At 38.0% G+C, this 17,828-nt stretch overlaps 1 protein-coding gene across 8 annotated transcripts in view; it reads left to right on the top strand.

The window, feature by feature from the left end:
• Window positions 1–17,828, top strand: part of LOC131054774 (vacuolar cation/proton exchanger 3) — a 61,010-nt gene that overhangs the window by 22,880 nt on the left and 20,302 nt on the right. For all 8 annotated transcript variants that reach the window (XM_057989368.2, XM_057989364.2, XM_057989367.2 and 5 more), the window contains one exon: window positions 923–1,039. In XM_057989368.2, the coding sequence (XP_057845351.2) occupies window positions 923–1,039 (117 nt within the window). The remainder of the gene's footprint in view (window positions 1–922; window positions 1,040–17,828) is intronic.

Below are 17,828 nucleotides of genomic sequence, written 5' to 3' on the forward strand. Positions count from 1 at the left end.
ACAGCTGCCTTATAGATCGGGATTTTACATCAAATATTTCACAATTCTTCACATTTCCTTCATTTATTTTTGCTACATTCACAGAGTATTCAAAATGAAACATTATTTGTGTTTTTCTGCCAGGGATCCTGTGATCCACAATATATCCAAGAAGTAACTTACAAAATATAGACAAATGGAAATGATATTATAAAGATCGTTGTGGATGACTTGTAAACAATAAAAAAACTCTAGGGTGATTTGTCCAATAAATATTGTTTTTCTTTAAGTTATCTTGAAATTCTAGCGGCCAAGCAGTAGGAAGCTTCAATTCACTGCTGCTCATTAATATTCTTAGGTTATCCGAGCTTGGCCTACAGTGTGGCATAACCACATAACCTCTAGCGTTGCCAAAGGGTGTGGGATATGGAAGAATCCTTGACAAGAATCATTTTCAATAAATGTTTGGCCAGTAATTGATGAATGGGAATGTATCATTCATTGGACTGAATGCCGAGTGTTACTGATATTATCCTTGTTGAAAAGATAGGAACGTAGAATCTATTGATTATTGTTCTTATGCTGGTCATGTATAGTTCTATTGACACCTTTTCATTGTATTTCTGACCATTAAAGTTTGTCCTTCGTAATATTGTTCACTTTTCAATATGATGATCCATTGGAAATTTAAAATGACTGCTATAGTATTTTCCTTTTTGATGTTTTTTCTAATTACATGTATTAGCTTGTTGCATTCTTGTTTGATGTATCAAGTTCATGAATATTCAATTTCATAGTCAGTAAATCATTTGTATTGCAATAAGAAAATGTCATCATCGAAAGATATTCAATAGTTAATCTATCCTCGTTAAGTACGTCTATATTTTTTTTCTTCTCTAATTATGTATATTCCATGTAAATAGCAATTGTGTTTTTGATTCAGATTCCTTTCTGTGTGGTGGTTGGCTGGATCATGGGAAGACCCATGGATTTGAACTTCCATGTTTTTGAGACTGCATCACTCTTTATCACGGTTATTGTGGTGGCATTTATGCTTCAGGTTAATTGCATAACTCTATGAAATTGATTTTATATTTGCTTTTCGTATTCATCATTATTTATTGATATGCTCCTTGATGCATCATGTTACAGTCCTTGGGTGTATGATATTTATTTTTGGTCATTGTGGACATTAATATATTTTCACTTTCTTGTTTTCTATTCTCTAGGATGGCTGGTATGAACACACGTTTGGTTTTTATGCTCATTGCTTTTTGGTTTGAGATCAATGTTTGTCTCTTTTTCTTGCAACGCAAACTTATGTATATGAAACTTGAAGACCAAACAATTACTTTACATACAACTTTCTCTTACATAAACATATGCAATCAAAGAGGCTTGATTTTTGTTGTGAGAATTTAAGTTTGAAGAATTTCTTTAATGCTGAATAGAAGGCTAGGTTATTGCTTGATGCATATGTGTCATGCCCCACCTGAGGTTAGGGCTTTATAAGTACAAATCCCAGCACTAAATAAAATAATCATCTGAAGGTTTAGGGCCGACCCAGGATTTAAGGGCAAACAATAAATAATTATGGGCCGATATCCCTGACATGGTGTTCAAATAGGGCATGCAAACAAAATTAAACAAATTTGCTGGTGCTGATCTCTCCTTGCATTGGCGCCTACCTTTTGGAAAGGAATTTAAATAAATTATTTTCTGGTCGACACACACCCCCCTCCCCCCCTGGTTGTGGGCAAGGAAAAATAAAATTAATTAAAGAATAAGTTTGGCTGACCTGATTAGAAGGTTTGCATCTTTTGGTGAAAGGGCACTCTTGAAGGGTATAAAAGGAAGGTTATTATAATTCATTTGGGAATCAACTCATTGCAAAAACAATTCCTATTTAAGAGCAGATTCACAGCAGAGATAGCAGATTATTTGAGCAGATTTCATGAGGAGTTATTTGAGATTTTGTGCTTACATTAAAAGATCAATTGCAGGTCTAATAGTTAAATTGATCAAGAGTGAACTTGAGCAAACCCTAGTGCATACAAAGAGCAGATTAATTGCAGCAATTAGGCCATAAGATCATTTCAGAGTTTGCTATTATTACAGTTAGTAGTATTCTCGTTTCCCTTGTGGTATGCATATATGTGCTTGATATGTATACTTGATGTATGGCTGTAATATGTGTGTATAATGATGTATTGTACAGGCAATAAGGTGCAATATTTAGACTCTCAATTCAATTTTCAAATTGCTGCAACCAACCATGCCGAGGTTAGTGAAGGAGTAGTAGGAGGAAGAAATTGTTATGAGGTCCTCTAAGTACACCTCATGGTGGATGACCGATGGTCCCATGAGACCAAGGGGGGCAAGGTATATCCTGCCCTTGGGATTTAGAGGGGAAGGATGTTCCGGACACCCTATTGTGACTTCCCCACCAACTTCAACAAGGGTTGATTATTGGAAGGTCTTCAAAGGGATATTTGTTTAAATTCTGCAAACAACCATGATAAGGATAGTGAGGGAATACAAGGAGGGGAAACAGTTAAGAGGTCCTCTTCTAAGCACAACACCTAATGGTGGAAGATTTATAGTCCCATGAGGCCAATGGGGTGCAAGGGGTGCCCCACCCTTGGGCTTAGAGGAAGGATGTTCCAAACACCCAATTGTAGTTTCGCCTCAAATCTTTACCATGGTTGACTATTGGATTAAGGAACCCCAAATTATAGGGAGGAGAATAAGGGTGGAATGAGGAGGGGAACGACTATAGGACACATCACTAGGTACACCACCTCATATCGATTGTAAAAGGCCACATGAGGTCAAGAGGCATGATATATGTGCTCTTGGGCCTAAGGTAGAGGATCGATTAAGGCACCCTATCATGCCTCCATATCCTAACCCTTTATGGTTGAACTCTATTAGTGAATTAGATATATCTTATGATTAAGTTATGTTCCTAACCCTAGTAAGAAAGATTTATGCTTTTGATTTAAAATAATGTTTCTAGTAGGGAAGTATAGTATCCTCAAAAAATTTTATTTTTATTTTTAACAAGATTACACACACAAGCACACTCGTTAGGGTTACAATAAGAAAACTAAAACTAGCAAGAAGGAACCCTACACCTTTTGATCACTGAGAGCCCAAATTGGGAGGGTGAGAGCATACGGTAGCAGGGGATCGTTAGTTGCAAACTGCTGAAGTACTGATTACAATAATGGGCGGCAAGCTAGCCCCTTCCGCTTATCCAGCGGGTAAACAAAGAAACTTGGCGGTAAACCAGCCAAGTGAACAAACACTCCAAAGCACGAATCACTCTACCGCAATATTTCAGCGGGAGGATTGAACACAGATAATAAAGCTTAACTCAACCGCTTGTGCAGTGGGAGGATCATTACAACAAATATCACTCAACCGCTTATGCAGTGGGAGGACTGAATTACAAATATCAAATGTAGGCAGCAAGCCAGCCTCTTCCACTTTTTAGCGGAGGTATGCTTTACAATCTAGAAGTGGTTGATAGTACTACTATTCAACCTTACAAAATAGAGAAGAGAGATTAGAATAGAAGAACAATGCTGATCACAACTGAAAACGATTATCAAACCAACTCAAGCATAAACAACTACTGCTGTCCTTAAATTTTGAAAATGCATAACACGCAGACCATATTAGAAACACCAAAATGCTCATAACTAATTCAAATCTACTCGGAATCACACCAAATCAAAAGCAAATGAATTGAATGACTTAAGCGAACATTTTAGAACCTCAAACCTGCAACTTCAAGCCCAAATAACAGCAGCACACATCCCAAGGCAGCAATGAAAAAAACGTCCCAGCTGAAAAGTTCGATTTGCAACATTAAATTCAAATAAGCGAACTTGCGGCTGCAAATTGGTGGACCTCATCGCCATAGTGGTAGAAAAGTTCAGAGCCAATACCCAGAATGAAATAATCAACAGGCAGGGAGGTATATTCGAAACACTGCTTCAGCCACTTCACAACCAGCAACACACCAAAACACACCTTCATTCAGAAAACTGAAAACACCATAGCAAAATCCATCACAGTGAAGCTCATTCTATTCCCTAGGATGAGAAATAGGCTCTCCCACAGTTGGGTACTATCTCACAACCACGAAACTAGCACAAGCTAGGAAGCACTCAACTTCGAAGCAATAGTCTGGCACAAATTCGGCAGCACTTCGTTATAAAATGTTCAAGATACCAAATGAGAGACCAAGCTCTCATATTTATAGATTTTGAGACCCCAAATTCACCTCCAAATGGCGTCCAAATTACAACTTCTTCATTTGCATTTCATTTCCCACTCCCTCATGTGTTTGGCATCACCTCCTAGATAAAAAGTTCGAACTTTTTCCTTGGTGAATAACTTGTAACTTGAAACATGATAAACACATGAAATAATGCTTCCTTTTCTCATGCCACTGACTTTGGGAAAATATAATATTTTTAGGTGCAAAGTATTTTTCCATAAGTCGTCCAAAACACATTAAATATTAACTTTAGCATAAAGTAATAATATTTAATAAATCACTGAAAATCAAATACTAATTATGCCAAATTGAATTGATGGAATGAAGTGCTGAAAACCATCAAACTAACCTGGGTCAGAACTCACAACTGAACTGCTAAAAGTAGAACTGCCTGAAATGACACTTACTAAAAATAGTAAGTCTTGAAAACAACTCCAAAAAGATTGTTCTGCGAACCCTGTAGCTCAGCTTGAGAAACCCAAAAAAACCTAGTAATCATGACAACTGACCACAACTTACTAAAAATAGTACGTTCTTCAAACTCGCTTGAACTGATTGCATGTTATACCACTACGTAGCTAACAGAAAACCCAAAAGGAAACTTTGATTCATTTTGCCAAACTCCAACTGCTTCCCACTCAAAATCCTTTCGGAAGATGGAAACCCTAATTTTGCCAAAAAAGCCTACGGGCCTCTTGAATAGGCTATTCATCACCAGGAGTGATCACTGGTGTAGCGTCGTAAATTGTACGCACTTGCTAGGGTGGTACAATTTCACACCTAGTTTAGCACCCGCCTTGGCGCATTTTGTATTTTGCATTGCATTTCCCCTTTAGCACTTAATTAATCAAATTAATTAGGTCTAAGGTTCTATTTTATCATCTCCCATATCATAAAGTTGGGCCCTTTCATTAAAGTGTGCCCCTTTCATTTTATTCTTCCAATACATCATTTAATCAAAAACCCTAATTAGGTCCTATTTCGAACTTGGGGGTTTGGTTTCGGGGTCAAAACATTTCGAAATCACCTGTAGCTTCGGGATTCTCTCTAAAATCATCATATCCGATGGCCCTGAAAATTTGGTGAAAAGTTGTCGGGACCATGGTGCCCGGAGAGGACCATGGCGCCCGGAGTGCACATGGTCCCGGACATTTTTCCCGAAATTTTAGGAGCACGATCCAATCATAAAATAAAGCTTAACCCCAAGAAATCGGTGGGATGTTCAATCTCTAGGTCGGCCAAAAGACGAAATTAAGACCTAGGGTTTCATATATAAGAGCTCTCTTTCTTCATTTGAAAGGATCAGAATTTTGGGCTTTCAAGGACCTTCTATGCAGTGAAAGAGCAGATCTTTGAAGACTTCAACAACATTCAACATCCTTCTATCAAGCATTCATCAATTTCATCAATTTCATTCATTTAGGGCTTGGAAGACATTGAAGAGCAACAGGAGATTACCGACTGAAGATTGGCTTGTACTCCTCCCTTGAAGGTTGGGTATGATTTCATGTTGTTTTCATGTCTTTGCATAAACTTCAATATATCATTTATTCATGCTTTAGATCACTTTTCATCTTGATTTAGAGCATTTACATTATCATTTACAAGCAATTAGGGTTTACTTTCTAGGTTGCTCTAGTTTGCTTTCTTGCATTTTAGGACCTTGCACACACACTAGGTCTGCACACACAATACATTTTACAATACAACTTGGCTATTCGTGGAGGTGGAAATCACCGAAGCGGGGGTTTGACTAAGGCAAAACCCTATATAGCCACCCAAACACCTTTTCAGATATAAGTGCAGGTTTTGGGACTCGGAAGACGCCGCAAGTTGCAGATCCGGGAGAAGCAGACTGAGACCGACCTTCCCACCAAATTTCAGAGCAAAAGACCAGGACAGGGGCGTGGGGCGCCCTGGTCCTGCCAGGACAGGGGCGTGGGGCGCCCTGGTCCCTGGGACAGGGGCGCTGGGCGCCCTGGTCCTCCTGACAGACAGCATTTTCAGCATTTTTGACAGCTTTTCCAGGTTGCGAAACAGCAGTTTCCGGAGCAGTTTCAGGGGCAGAATCAGGACAGTGGCGCCCACGCCTCCGTCCTGAACATTTTCAGTCAAATTTTAACTCTGGGTACGTATTTGCATTCTTGTCTTATTCTTGTGTTTACAGCTTTCCATTGTTTAAGTTCAATTCTGCAATCTTGTTATTAGTTCATACTTGCACTTTGGGGTTAGGGATTGAACTTGCATCATTTTATCTTTCAATTGCAACAAAGGAATAGAAATCCTAATAGGTATCCCGTGGCTCTCTCTTCCACAAAAAGAAGTAGCCAATTGTGAGATACCTCTAGGCTCTTTCATATTTCACAAATGTGTGATTGAAAGTGAGATTAGGGCATGTTTGCTTAGTGTCACTTTTTCACCCACACAACTGGCTAGAAGGGGACATTATATGAAGATCTATTTTATGGATTATGTTTCAATGACTACTACCTATAACATGTTTGCAGGATCTCAACAAGGTAAATGATATTACTAACTCTATTCCATTTCTTGATTTACTTGGAATTGTGATTTAGGGCAAAAACTAGGGCATTTACAAAAAGTTGACATTAAAATACAACCCTGGTAAATGATATCACTAACAAAGGGCCAATAAGCATACAACAATTCAAGAAGCATTATGAAACCAGACATAAGAAACGAGAAGATAAGCTAGCCATTATTCAATAACTTGTGGCCTAAGACTTCTTCCTAGAGGAGGATCTCTTGTTTGCAAATGTAGTCTATTGCATCTATTCATGCAAGTAATCAAAATTGAGGAATTGCTCTAGGGGTTTACTCCCACGATTGGTTGAGCAGCCTGAAAAATATGGTCCTTGACTTCAACTAAGGAAGGAGATCCCCCTTCCAAAAATAACGACTCTTGTATTATCTAGAGAAACTTGGGTTAGGAGGGATCCAAGACTCAAGATTTAGAAGAACATGCTCAACAAGAGAGTGAGGCGATCCTAATGTTAGAGAAGAAGTATGCTCATATGGAGGGCATATATTCAACCTTCTCAATCTTTACAAGGCATGCTTTCAACTTAATCAATCTTTATGTTTTTTTCTATAGGTAAGTGAGGTATTGAGATCAATTGGGGTCCTCACCCATGTAAATAGAATATGAACAACAACAAAGTACAAATAAAATTGGTGAACTTGCACATGTTTGAAAGAAAAATGCTACTGACTAAAAGTTCAAAGGGACAAAACAAACACCTACAAAACAAGGGGCCAAATAAGCATACAACAATTCAAATAGCATTATGAAACTACACATGAATTGAGAAGACAAGTCAACTACTCTTCAACAACTTGTGGATTGAGACTTCTTCCTAGAGGAGGATCTCTTGTTTTCAAATGTAGTCTATTGCATCTATTCATCCAAATCAATCGAAATTGAGGAATTCCTATAGGGGATCACTCCAATGATTGGTTGAGCAATCTGAAAAATATGGTCCTTTCCTTCAACCAAGGAAGGACATCAACCCTTCCAAAAATAATGAGACTCTATCTAGAGAAACTTGGGCTAGGAGGGATTCAATACTCAACATTTAGAATTATGCTCAATAAGAGAGAGATATGCGATCCTATAATGTCCCCTTCTTAGTTCTAGACTGATGGATGGAGTCAGCCTATTTTGGGGACCCGTAGGCTAATCAGGGACTAAATTAGGGTTTCTGTCTTCAAGATGGTTTTCGGAGGGGTGTTTGCTGGAGTTTTGCAGTTTGCTCTCTGGATTCCTTCTGGGTTTTTCATGAGCTTCAAGATGGTATAACATGCATTTGGTATAACATGCATTCCAATTAGAGAAGATTTTTGAATTTACTATTTTTAGTAAATTGCAACGATTGTTTGCTCTCTAAATTCTTTTTGAGTTTTTCATGAGCTTCAGGATGGTATAACATGCATTCCAATCAAAGAAGATTTCTGAATTTACTATTTTTAGTAAATTGCAATAGCTGTTTGTTTTATAGGGTTTTTCTGGATTTTTGAGAGCTCCAGCGTGGTTTGACATGCAAATTCTTCGGAGATGATTTTTGGACTTACTATTTTTAGTAAGTCAAGACGACTGCTCAAAATGTGTTCTAATGAAGTTTGGGATCACTTACTATTTTTAGCGGTATGCTAATTTAGTCAATGCTATTTTTAGTAATCCTGTTTTTGGCAGTCTGGTGGTTCTTTTCGACAATTCAGTTCAGTCTATCTTTCTTCGGGAATTTTTAGATGACTGAGGTTTTTTATTTATTATTTTTCATAATGCATTTTGGGTGAATATTTTATTAACCTTTTGCAAAAATAATATATTTCATATTTTTGGTGTCCAAGCTAGACTTAAAATAGGTAACTCAAATTTGACGCCAAGATGGGAGTTGTGGTAATTCTTTAAAAAGTTATTTTGTATTTTACCCAATTGTGGCGTCCAAGTTGGAGGGAAAATGAATTTGAATTTATGAGGTCTCCAGTCTATAAATAAGACCCTTCTCTCCTTCATTTGGTTATGTTGGAATTTGATAACGAAGAGCACCGAAATGTTTGCAGAATCTTGGCCTTGGGCTTGCGTGCCTCCTAGCTTTATCACAGTTTTGAGTTTGAAAGACAACTCCTAGCTGTTTGAGGAATTCCATTCAGAGATTTCCAGTGGTTTTGAGAGAAGATTGGTGTGTTCTTGCTGGTGAAAAACAAACCCTACAACCGAAGTACGTTTCTACTTATCTTGGTTGGAGTTGTTATCTGATTTTTGTGGGTACGGCTTAATTTTCTTGAATGCTCTGGGCGCCTATTTGCTCATACTTTGGTGGATTTTGGTGGAGAGATAGATTTATGGTTTCAAATCGAACTTGCTGCTGATCGCCCTAGTTCCATTGTTAGCATTGGAGTGCGTGCCCTCGCTTAGACCTTGTTTGGTGGCAAGTTTTCTTATTATGCCTTGGTCGCCCAGCTCACATGCTTAATTCGCATCTTACTGGAGCTCATTTGGAGGTGTCACGAGAGAGTTGTGAGCATTTTGGTGATTCTATAGTGGCTGTTTTTTCTGAAAATCAGAGTTCATACTACTTATTTCAAGGTTGGTAACATTGTCTTTGATGCTCCAATTTCAATTATCCTTTCCCTTTAAGTTAGCTTATTGTAATAACTTGTTTAGTAGTACTAAACAACCTTTTGTTTTCATTTTTGGAAGCTAACTTCATCCCAGTGAGCAAGTGGAAGTGGTTGGTTATACCGCCAAGTCTTGTAGTTTCCAAGTCTTTTCAGTTTACTTGTATTCCTTGCTGAAAAGTGGAAGTGGCTGGTTATGCTGTCAAGTTTGATTGTTAAGTTTTCAGTAATCTTGTAATCCCCACTGGATAAGTGGAAGTGGCTGGTTTAACCGCCAAGTTTTGGGTTGTTAAGTTTTCCATAATTTGTAATTCCCCATTAAAATCAGTGGAAGTGGCTGGTCAAACCGCCATCATGTGATGCTTTCAGTGTTATGCTTTCCTCCCATTGCATAAGTGGTCGAGATGAATATTTGGTAATGCTAATGGGTGCTGAATGTTGTATTTAAAAATTGAAAAAATTAAGGGGGCATATTTCAGATCCTAATGTTAGAGAAGAAGCACATTCAATAAGAGAAATCGACATATGGGGAGAGACTTAATAAGGAACTTTCCCTAGGACTATTGAATCCTTGTAGGTGGAACCTTGAGAAGACAACAATAGGGGACAAAGATAATCAAAATCTTCTGATGTCGAGGCTTTGTCCCCTTCCATCAAGAAGCAACCTTGGAACTCTTTATCCTTTTTTGAAACACAAAGTTTTGTTATATGACTATGTGCAAAGCAATCTCTACAATTGAAGGTGATCCTCTCACAATCCAATAGTTTGAGCCATATCTAAGAGTGATGGTAGCTAGTTACAATTGGCAAGTTCACAAGTCTGTAGTTGATTACAAGGGATGTTGAGTGACAATCTCATTTTGGCTAAGAGATTTTAGGAGGGTATTCAGAATACCTTCCATAGGAGTGTCGGTATGTATGCCATTGTGAAAAATCACTCCCTAGCATAAAGATGCATCTATTTGGAGAATCTCTTTTGGAATACTTTCCATAGGAGTGTTGGTATGTATGCCAATTGGAAAAATCACTTCCTAGCATAAAGATGCATCTATTCAGACAATTTGCAAGTCAGATCTTACACAACAGGAATGGGACGATATATGGAGTATAGGCAATAGGCATTAAGGAAAAGTGTTTTTGCTACTATAGAATGCAGATATATTATGGACCTGATAAAATGCAGACTCACTAGTGCTAGATGAGTGTTAGATGTAGCCATTTGGATGATCGACTTCATGATTGGGTTGAGCATTGGTAAGGTGTATAACTGGGGGCATCTATTGTCTGAAAGAATTTGAGAATTTTTATTATAGAAACATAAGGCATTTTATATGACGTAGCACACCATTGTCTTATTCTTGGATGTTTTTCATAAATAGGTTCCTGTCGACAAGTGAGGGAAGTTTTAGCTAGTGTCCTACCTTGCTTGATCCTTCATGGCTGATAGTGTTTTATTGGACGACATTGGATATACAAGCAATTGGAGACGGAACGACGCAACCGGCGAGAAAGAATCGAAAATAGAAGGATGCGTTTGATGATGGGGGAGGTACTGTAGAAGGCTATGAATCTAAGAACTCCATTATTATATAAAAAGTTTTTAATTGAATAATATTTTTTAATATATGGTAAATGACAATATATTATTAATGAATATCAAGCAAATCAATAATTGTATTATCGGTGATATAATGAATAGATTCAGATTCTAGCTGTTTGTTTTATAAAACAGACAGATTTGACCGAATCTGGTCTAATCGTGTTAGACAGATAATTTGGATAATGAGTTCAATATGAATTATGCTCTTGATTGATCGTAATACTTATAAGTTGATAGAACTATTGTTAGCTACATAGGCTTCAATGCCAACATAGGAGGTGTCATTGGCTACTGATGCTCAGTCTCTATCCGAGGTTGAGATTGAGGAGGTAATCTCGTTACCATCAACATTGCTAGCTACATTAGCATTGGTTACCTTGCCACCAACATTGCCAATAACAACACATTGCCATCACCACTAGCCACATTGAAAACACTGCCAACCACACTTGCATTATAACCAACCACATTGCTAGCCATCGAGGGCATTTTGTGTGAGGATATTACACTAGTTGGCGACATTACTATGGTGGAAGAAGCAAACTAAATTGACCCGTGGTTGGATCAATTTGGGATCTCAATGTAGGCTCTAGCCTTTCCCTCATCTCCAAGGGTCTTGCCTGAGGGACCTGATCAATAGGTAGATTCGGTAATGGTTGTTGATAGTGCCTTAGTCCCACACATGCAACTCTGCTTAGGGTGGAGAATGCACAGTAGGGTGGAGAATGCACATAAGGTTGCGCAACAATCACCATCGATAGCTCCTAGGCAGCCAATACGGTCAATCCATTAGATGATGACCAAGAGTTGAGCGAGAATGGATCTAAAGGCATCACCATAGAGATTGGTAGGCTAGATGAGGACGACCCAATTGATACAGAGCAGAGGTATCTCTAGGAGCTTCAATCCATGGCTGTCACGATGTAGGGGATTGGGGATATCTCTAGGAATTGGACATTGGACACTCTGTCAGTAGTAAACGAAGCACTATGCATCCTAGCATGTATGCATATGGAGTTTGAAGGAGAATTTGCAAGATGTTTCCCTACTCGGGGATGGCTAGGAGTTGAGACTCTAGAGATGATGGCAATCTGGCACCTGACCAGGTCGACGGTCAAAGGAACACATGGTCGGGTACTTTCAGCCCTATTTGGTATTGAGACTTGTTTTAGAGACATATTCTTTTAATTGAAGTGCCATATTGTTTTTATCGATGAGATTGCCCAACACAAAGATGAGATCCTCTGAATGGTATAGATTGTTTGTGTAGAGATGGCTGATAGGATTCAAAAGTTCTAGGAAAAGTTGTCACAGTAGGCACAACTTATTGAGACATATTGGGCTAAGGCAACAACAATAAGGCAAAGGAGAAGGAGATGGAGAAGGCCAAGCGTCAATTGCTAAAGGCTGCCCACATGGTGAAGACAACACGGGAACGAGAGTTTTTGTTGCCTTAGCTTGTTTTGTTTCAGTAAGATGTGCCTGCTGTGCCAATCATTCTTGGAACTTTTGAATCCTATCAGCCATCTTGGCATGGACAATCAATAGGACATGCAAAAAGGACTAATAGACATAGGAAACACAAATTGGGAGAGTGAAGAGGATAATGTTTATTATTGTAGATCAATGAGAAAGGAACACAAGGGTGGGTGAGGGGAAGGGTGCTAAAAAAATGTGAGCTACAACACTTTGTGGTGAGTGCAACTCAAGAGAGCATGCAATTGTGTGGAAGAGCTAAACCATTGGCAGTTTGATTTCCTACAACCTATCAATTCTTATATTATTATTGCTACATAAAATTCAATATCTTTTCATGTACTTCCAAATTTGATTCCTTTTTTGTGTTCATTGTGGTTTAAATTTTTCGATGGATTTTGTGGTCAATAATCTTTTTCCAAGTGTTAAATTATAACAATTTGCAAATAAAAAAAGGATCATAATTTGAGAGCTTTATCTAAAATTTGTAGTCACTTCAAGGTTTTCTCAAAAGTTTTCTAGACATATAGAGAATTTTGAAGCACTATTTGTGATTAAATATTTATTGTTTTGTCAGATTAGTTACAACCCAAGTTATTGAATCAGGTATAGGTAAGACAAAATTTACAATTTTGTTTAATTAAGTCTAAAACAAAAATTTAAGTTTAGATAGCATACATACTGATTGTTAGGATTCCCACAGATACTGAGAGGGGGGGGGGGGGCGTGAATCAGTATCTAACCGGTGAATTGAATTTCTTAACTTAAAACATGTAGAACATATTATAACAGTGTACCGGTATGCAAGAAATAATGCAATAAACAGAATTAAAAGCATCCACATGAAAAGCACACCATGACACAAGGATTTAACAAGGAAACCCGGTGTGGGAAAAACCTCGGTGGGATTTGTGACCCACAATATTCACTTACTGGCCAATAAGAGAATATTACTTACAAGAGGGGCCTACACATGCAGGAAGGCCAATTGCCTAGAGCTCATTGCTCAATGGGAAGTCTCACTGACTTACAATGTGGATTATACAAATCCAATATCTTGTACTGCTTTACAATACCATCGATCCAGTATCGGTTTCTGCTTTGTTCTTTACATAAAACCTTTAACCTATATTTCGCATAATAGGTCTGCCTAATATCTTTTTTCTTTTCGCTTACAAAATGTCTACAATGATCTCTCTTATATATAAGAGTATCTCTCTTATATATAAGAGTCATTTTACAACTTGCCAAGTCGGCTTACAAAGTTTTTACAATAATAAACAAAATATAATATATCAAAAATCCTATCGGCCTCTGCGCCGGTATGCTTCCTTTCTCTGCCGGTGCCGGTGGTCTGAGTGTCGGTGTAGAGTTTGATCTTGCTAGTGTCGGTGTAATGCCTTGCCGGTGCCATAGGATTGTAAGGTTGCCATCAATGACAAAACCTTCAATCACCTACAATGTCTCATTGGAGTGTGCATATGCCAACAATCTCCCCCTTTGGCATTGATGGCAACACTCATGAGAAAATTCAAAAGTGTATCCAAAACTTTAATCCAAAAATGTGTTACCAAAAATATAAGAACTCCCCCTGAGTAGATAAGTCTTTTGCCGATTATTTTCTCATACTACTACTCCCCCTTTGGCATCAATGACAAAGGTTGTCAAGGTGTCAATAGAGTTGTAGCCTCAACCTTGTAACTGGGTAGTTACAATTTGAAATAGATCCGCCAAAATCAAGTTTATACTCTCCGTAAACTTCTTACTGTCTCTTATTGCTGTCTATGTTCTTTTAACTGTACCAGTGAGGTTGCATATGCTCTGCCGGTGTTTTCTGTCCCTGTATTAGTGCTTCAGATATTTCCTTCCGCAATGATGCTAGATAGTCCAATATTGGACTCAGTTTTAATCTCAAATTCTTTGCCTTATCCACTATTCTCTCCTTTTCTCTTTCTAACTTAAGTAACTCTTCCTCAAAATTTGTTATCCTTTGCTCAAAAACTGATAATGTATCAGGTGAGTTAACAAAATTATCAACAAGTTTATTGATTTCATCCTGTACCTTGCTCTTTTCAATTTCTACCTTATTCTTCAAAGTCTCTTCCTTATTTGCTCAATAGTCATTGTGTTCTCAGTGATGTATTTACACAAAGTATCAAGTTGTCCTAAAGAATCTTTATTGTCTATGTTACAGTTAGGAGCAATTACCTTCAAAATTGGGATTGTGTCATCTATAGCTTTATAAGCCTGAGAACTACAATCTGTTATCCTTTTGATTGAATCTAAGAGTACTTCAGTTACATTTGTTGATTTGTGGCCTGCTGAGGAGGAACCAACATTTTGAATTCTGTCGGTGGAGGAAGTAACCAAGCTTGTTGTGACCTCTAGTAGGTCTGTTTGTGTTTGCATTTCCTTAAGCAATGGTTTGTGTACTTCTCTTGTTGCTGGTTGTACTGTTTCCTCATGACTCTGTTCTTGTACCTGTTCCGGGTCCGGAGCCTTTTGCTCTTCTTGTTTCTCTGTCTATTCTCCTGTGTTATTATCTGCCGGTTTCTTGTGTTTGACCAGTTTGCTCAGTTACCGATGGCTTACTAGTCATGTTTGTCTTACCAGTTGTATCTTTATCTACCACAATGTTGATCTTTTGTGTATCAACATCTACTGTGTATAAGACTTCAGGATTAGGATTGACATCCTCTACATCCATACTTTCAACTGCTGGTTGATCTTCTGTAGTTGTTGTTACCGGTGATGTAATCAAAGGAGGTGGGGGTAAGTTGTCTTTTACTTTGATACTCGGAGGTCCACCAACCTTTCCTTTTCCTTTGTCTCTCTCCTTCTGATATACCTTTATTGGTTTGGGGTTCCTGTATTCTTCCTGTTTTTCTTTCTCGACAAGAAATATGTCCCATGCATTTTCTGTTTCTTCAGTTACCTCATTAACTCTTCCAACCATTAAAGCAATATGCCGGTTTGTAGTAGAGAATACTGATCGGTTGGCTTCAACAATTAAGTCATCTATCTCCTTAGGTGAGTTTACTAGATAAATAGCTAGTAACTTTTCAATTTTGATTTTCTTATCAAGCTCTATAACAACTTGTCTTCTTGCTTCCAGTCTTTTGAACAGTTCATCTGGTACTTTATTTATCACTTCCATCAAAAACTTCTTATACATGTCCATGTGCAAAATAACACTGTTTTCCACTTGTTCTTTTTCATTTGCTGTCAAAGTGTCATAGTTTCCTATGTTTTTGAGTTTCCCTTCCTCTGTAATTTCATTTAGCAATATGTCAAGAGGGGCCAAGTTTTGTTTTGTTCTCTTCTTCTTCTTGGGTGTCAGTTTCTTCTTTGGTGTAGTCTTTTTAACCGGAGATCTTACTGCTTGCTGTTTCTGTCTAGTTCTCCTAGGTGAGGGTGTGGTTGCCGGTGAAGGATCTCTTTTTCTTACAACTCTTTTGAAAGCTGTAGGCATGTCACTCTCCGAAGAAGTGCCTACCGTTGATAGGTGAGTCTCAGGCTGTAGAGTTCCTAACTCATCCTCGGTGATACCGGTTTGCTTTAATACATCTTCTTTAATGGCCTTTGCCTGTCCAGAACCTCTTCTCACAACTGCCTCAACCTTTTTCACTCTCTTCTTAGATTGAATTTGTTTTTCTATGGTCTCAGCACTACCAATTACTTCTTCCTTTGGTTCGTTTGGTGCTTCCAGAAGTGCTTTAGCATAAGTCTCAATTATATGATCATCTGTCTCATAGCCCATCTCTGTTACCCAGATTGTTCTTGGGATGACTGCTTCCATCCAAATCTCATCCTTTTTGATTACAAAACATATATCATCCTTGTACTTGTCAACAATCTTCTGTGATAATTTGATTCTCTTCTTCATTTTGGCTTTAAGTGCTTGAAAGTATTCATGGATATTCTTTTCTTTGTCTTCACCCATGTTGTTAAATAGTTTTGTTAACTGTTTTCCTACCGGTATATCAAATCCAAGTACTTTATAGCCTATACTGGGAACCTGTTTGGTTATGTGTAGCATCAAGTATACAAGCAGATTACCAAATCTAAAAGTTCCTTTCTTATCTTTCTTTATCTTGCCTAAGTTGTCATTTAACTCATATTTTAACCATTCACATATGTCAATTTTCACATTGTCTATAACCATATCATAAGCACTCTTAATGCATAAACTTGAAACTGAGTTAAGTCTATTTGCATGAGTAGCTTTATACCCTAAAATCATGCTAACAAATCTCACATTTGTATCTGTTACATCATTTACCCTCAAGGACCTTCTGTCGGATGTTGCACCAGTTAGTTTAGTTACTAGGTCATTTGAGACCACCTTAGTCTTGTCTGGTCTTTTACCGGTGGACGGTAACCCTGTGACAGCTTTCACAGCTTCCTTGGTAATTTTGTGAATTGCATCTAACCAGAAAAATTCACCATGTACCCTGCTTAAGACTATCCTAATCACATCCTTGGGAAATTCAGGAATGGAGAGGATTTCAGTAAATCCTAGGGTTTCAATGATTTTATGTTCCGGTTTTACATTTCCGAAATTATCACATATGCGAGATTTATACATTGTTTTGATCTCTTCATCTCCCAATTCCTCTATGTTACAATGAATGTAAATTCTTGGGTCTTCAGCATAAACAACTCCTTTTGGTATTTGAGAGAAAGCACCTACATTGTCATCTTTCTTTGCTACCTCGGGAACTAGTTGAAATACGGGCCTAGGGCGTTTTATAACCTCGACTACAGTAGGGTTTGCTATATATTCAAGTGCAGAGGTGGATGCCATGATGATAAATACCTTTTTCTGTCTTTGGATGGATTGATTGCTTGAAATGCTTCGCCTCTTTGCTTGAAATCCCTTAGCTCTGCAAATTTCATGCTCTACGAATGTTTGAAATCGTGGTGAAATGAAATGGAGCCAAAACCACAAATTTATAATGTTTATTTGCCATCTACCACATTTAATGCATGCCGGTTAAGTATTCATTTAACATTGTCTTCTGGTAATGAAGTAATTTCCAACTTCTCATCTCTAACCGAGGGAATAATAGCACATGTGTCATTAGATTGCCAAAACCTCAAGGAAACTTTCTTCAATTTGATGAAGAACTTCCTGCCGGTGGAACACTACTCTGTCCTGCCGGTGAAGCATCACTCTGTCCTGCCGGTGAAGCATTGATTGGTTCTACCGGTGGAGGAGTATTCCCAACATTTAGATCAGCTTTTCTAATCCATTGTTTTGAGAATTCTTGCTTAACCTCTTCAACTTTTTCTTTACCTTTCAAGCTAGAACTTTTGTTGTCTGCCGGTGATCCTTTA

This window comes from Cryptomeria japonica, chromosome 3 (genome assembly GCF_030272615.1).
Source record: "Cryptomeria japonica chromosome 3, Sugi_1.0, whole genome shotgun sequence".
Taxonomy (NCBI): domain Eukaryota; kingdom Viridiplantae; phylum Streptophyta; class Pinopsida; order Cupressales; family Cupressaceae; genus Cryptomeria; species Cryptomeria japonica.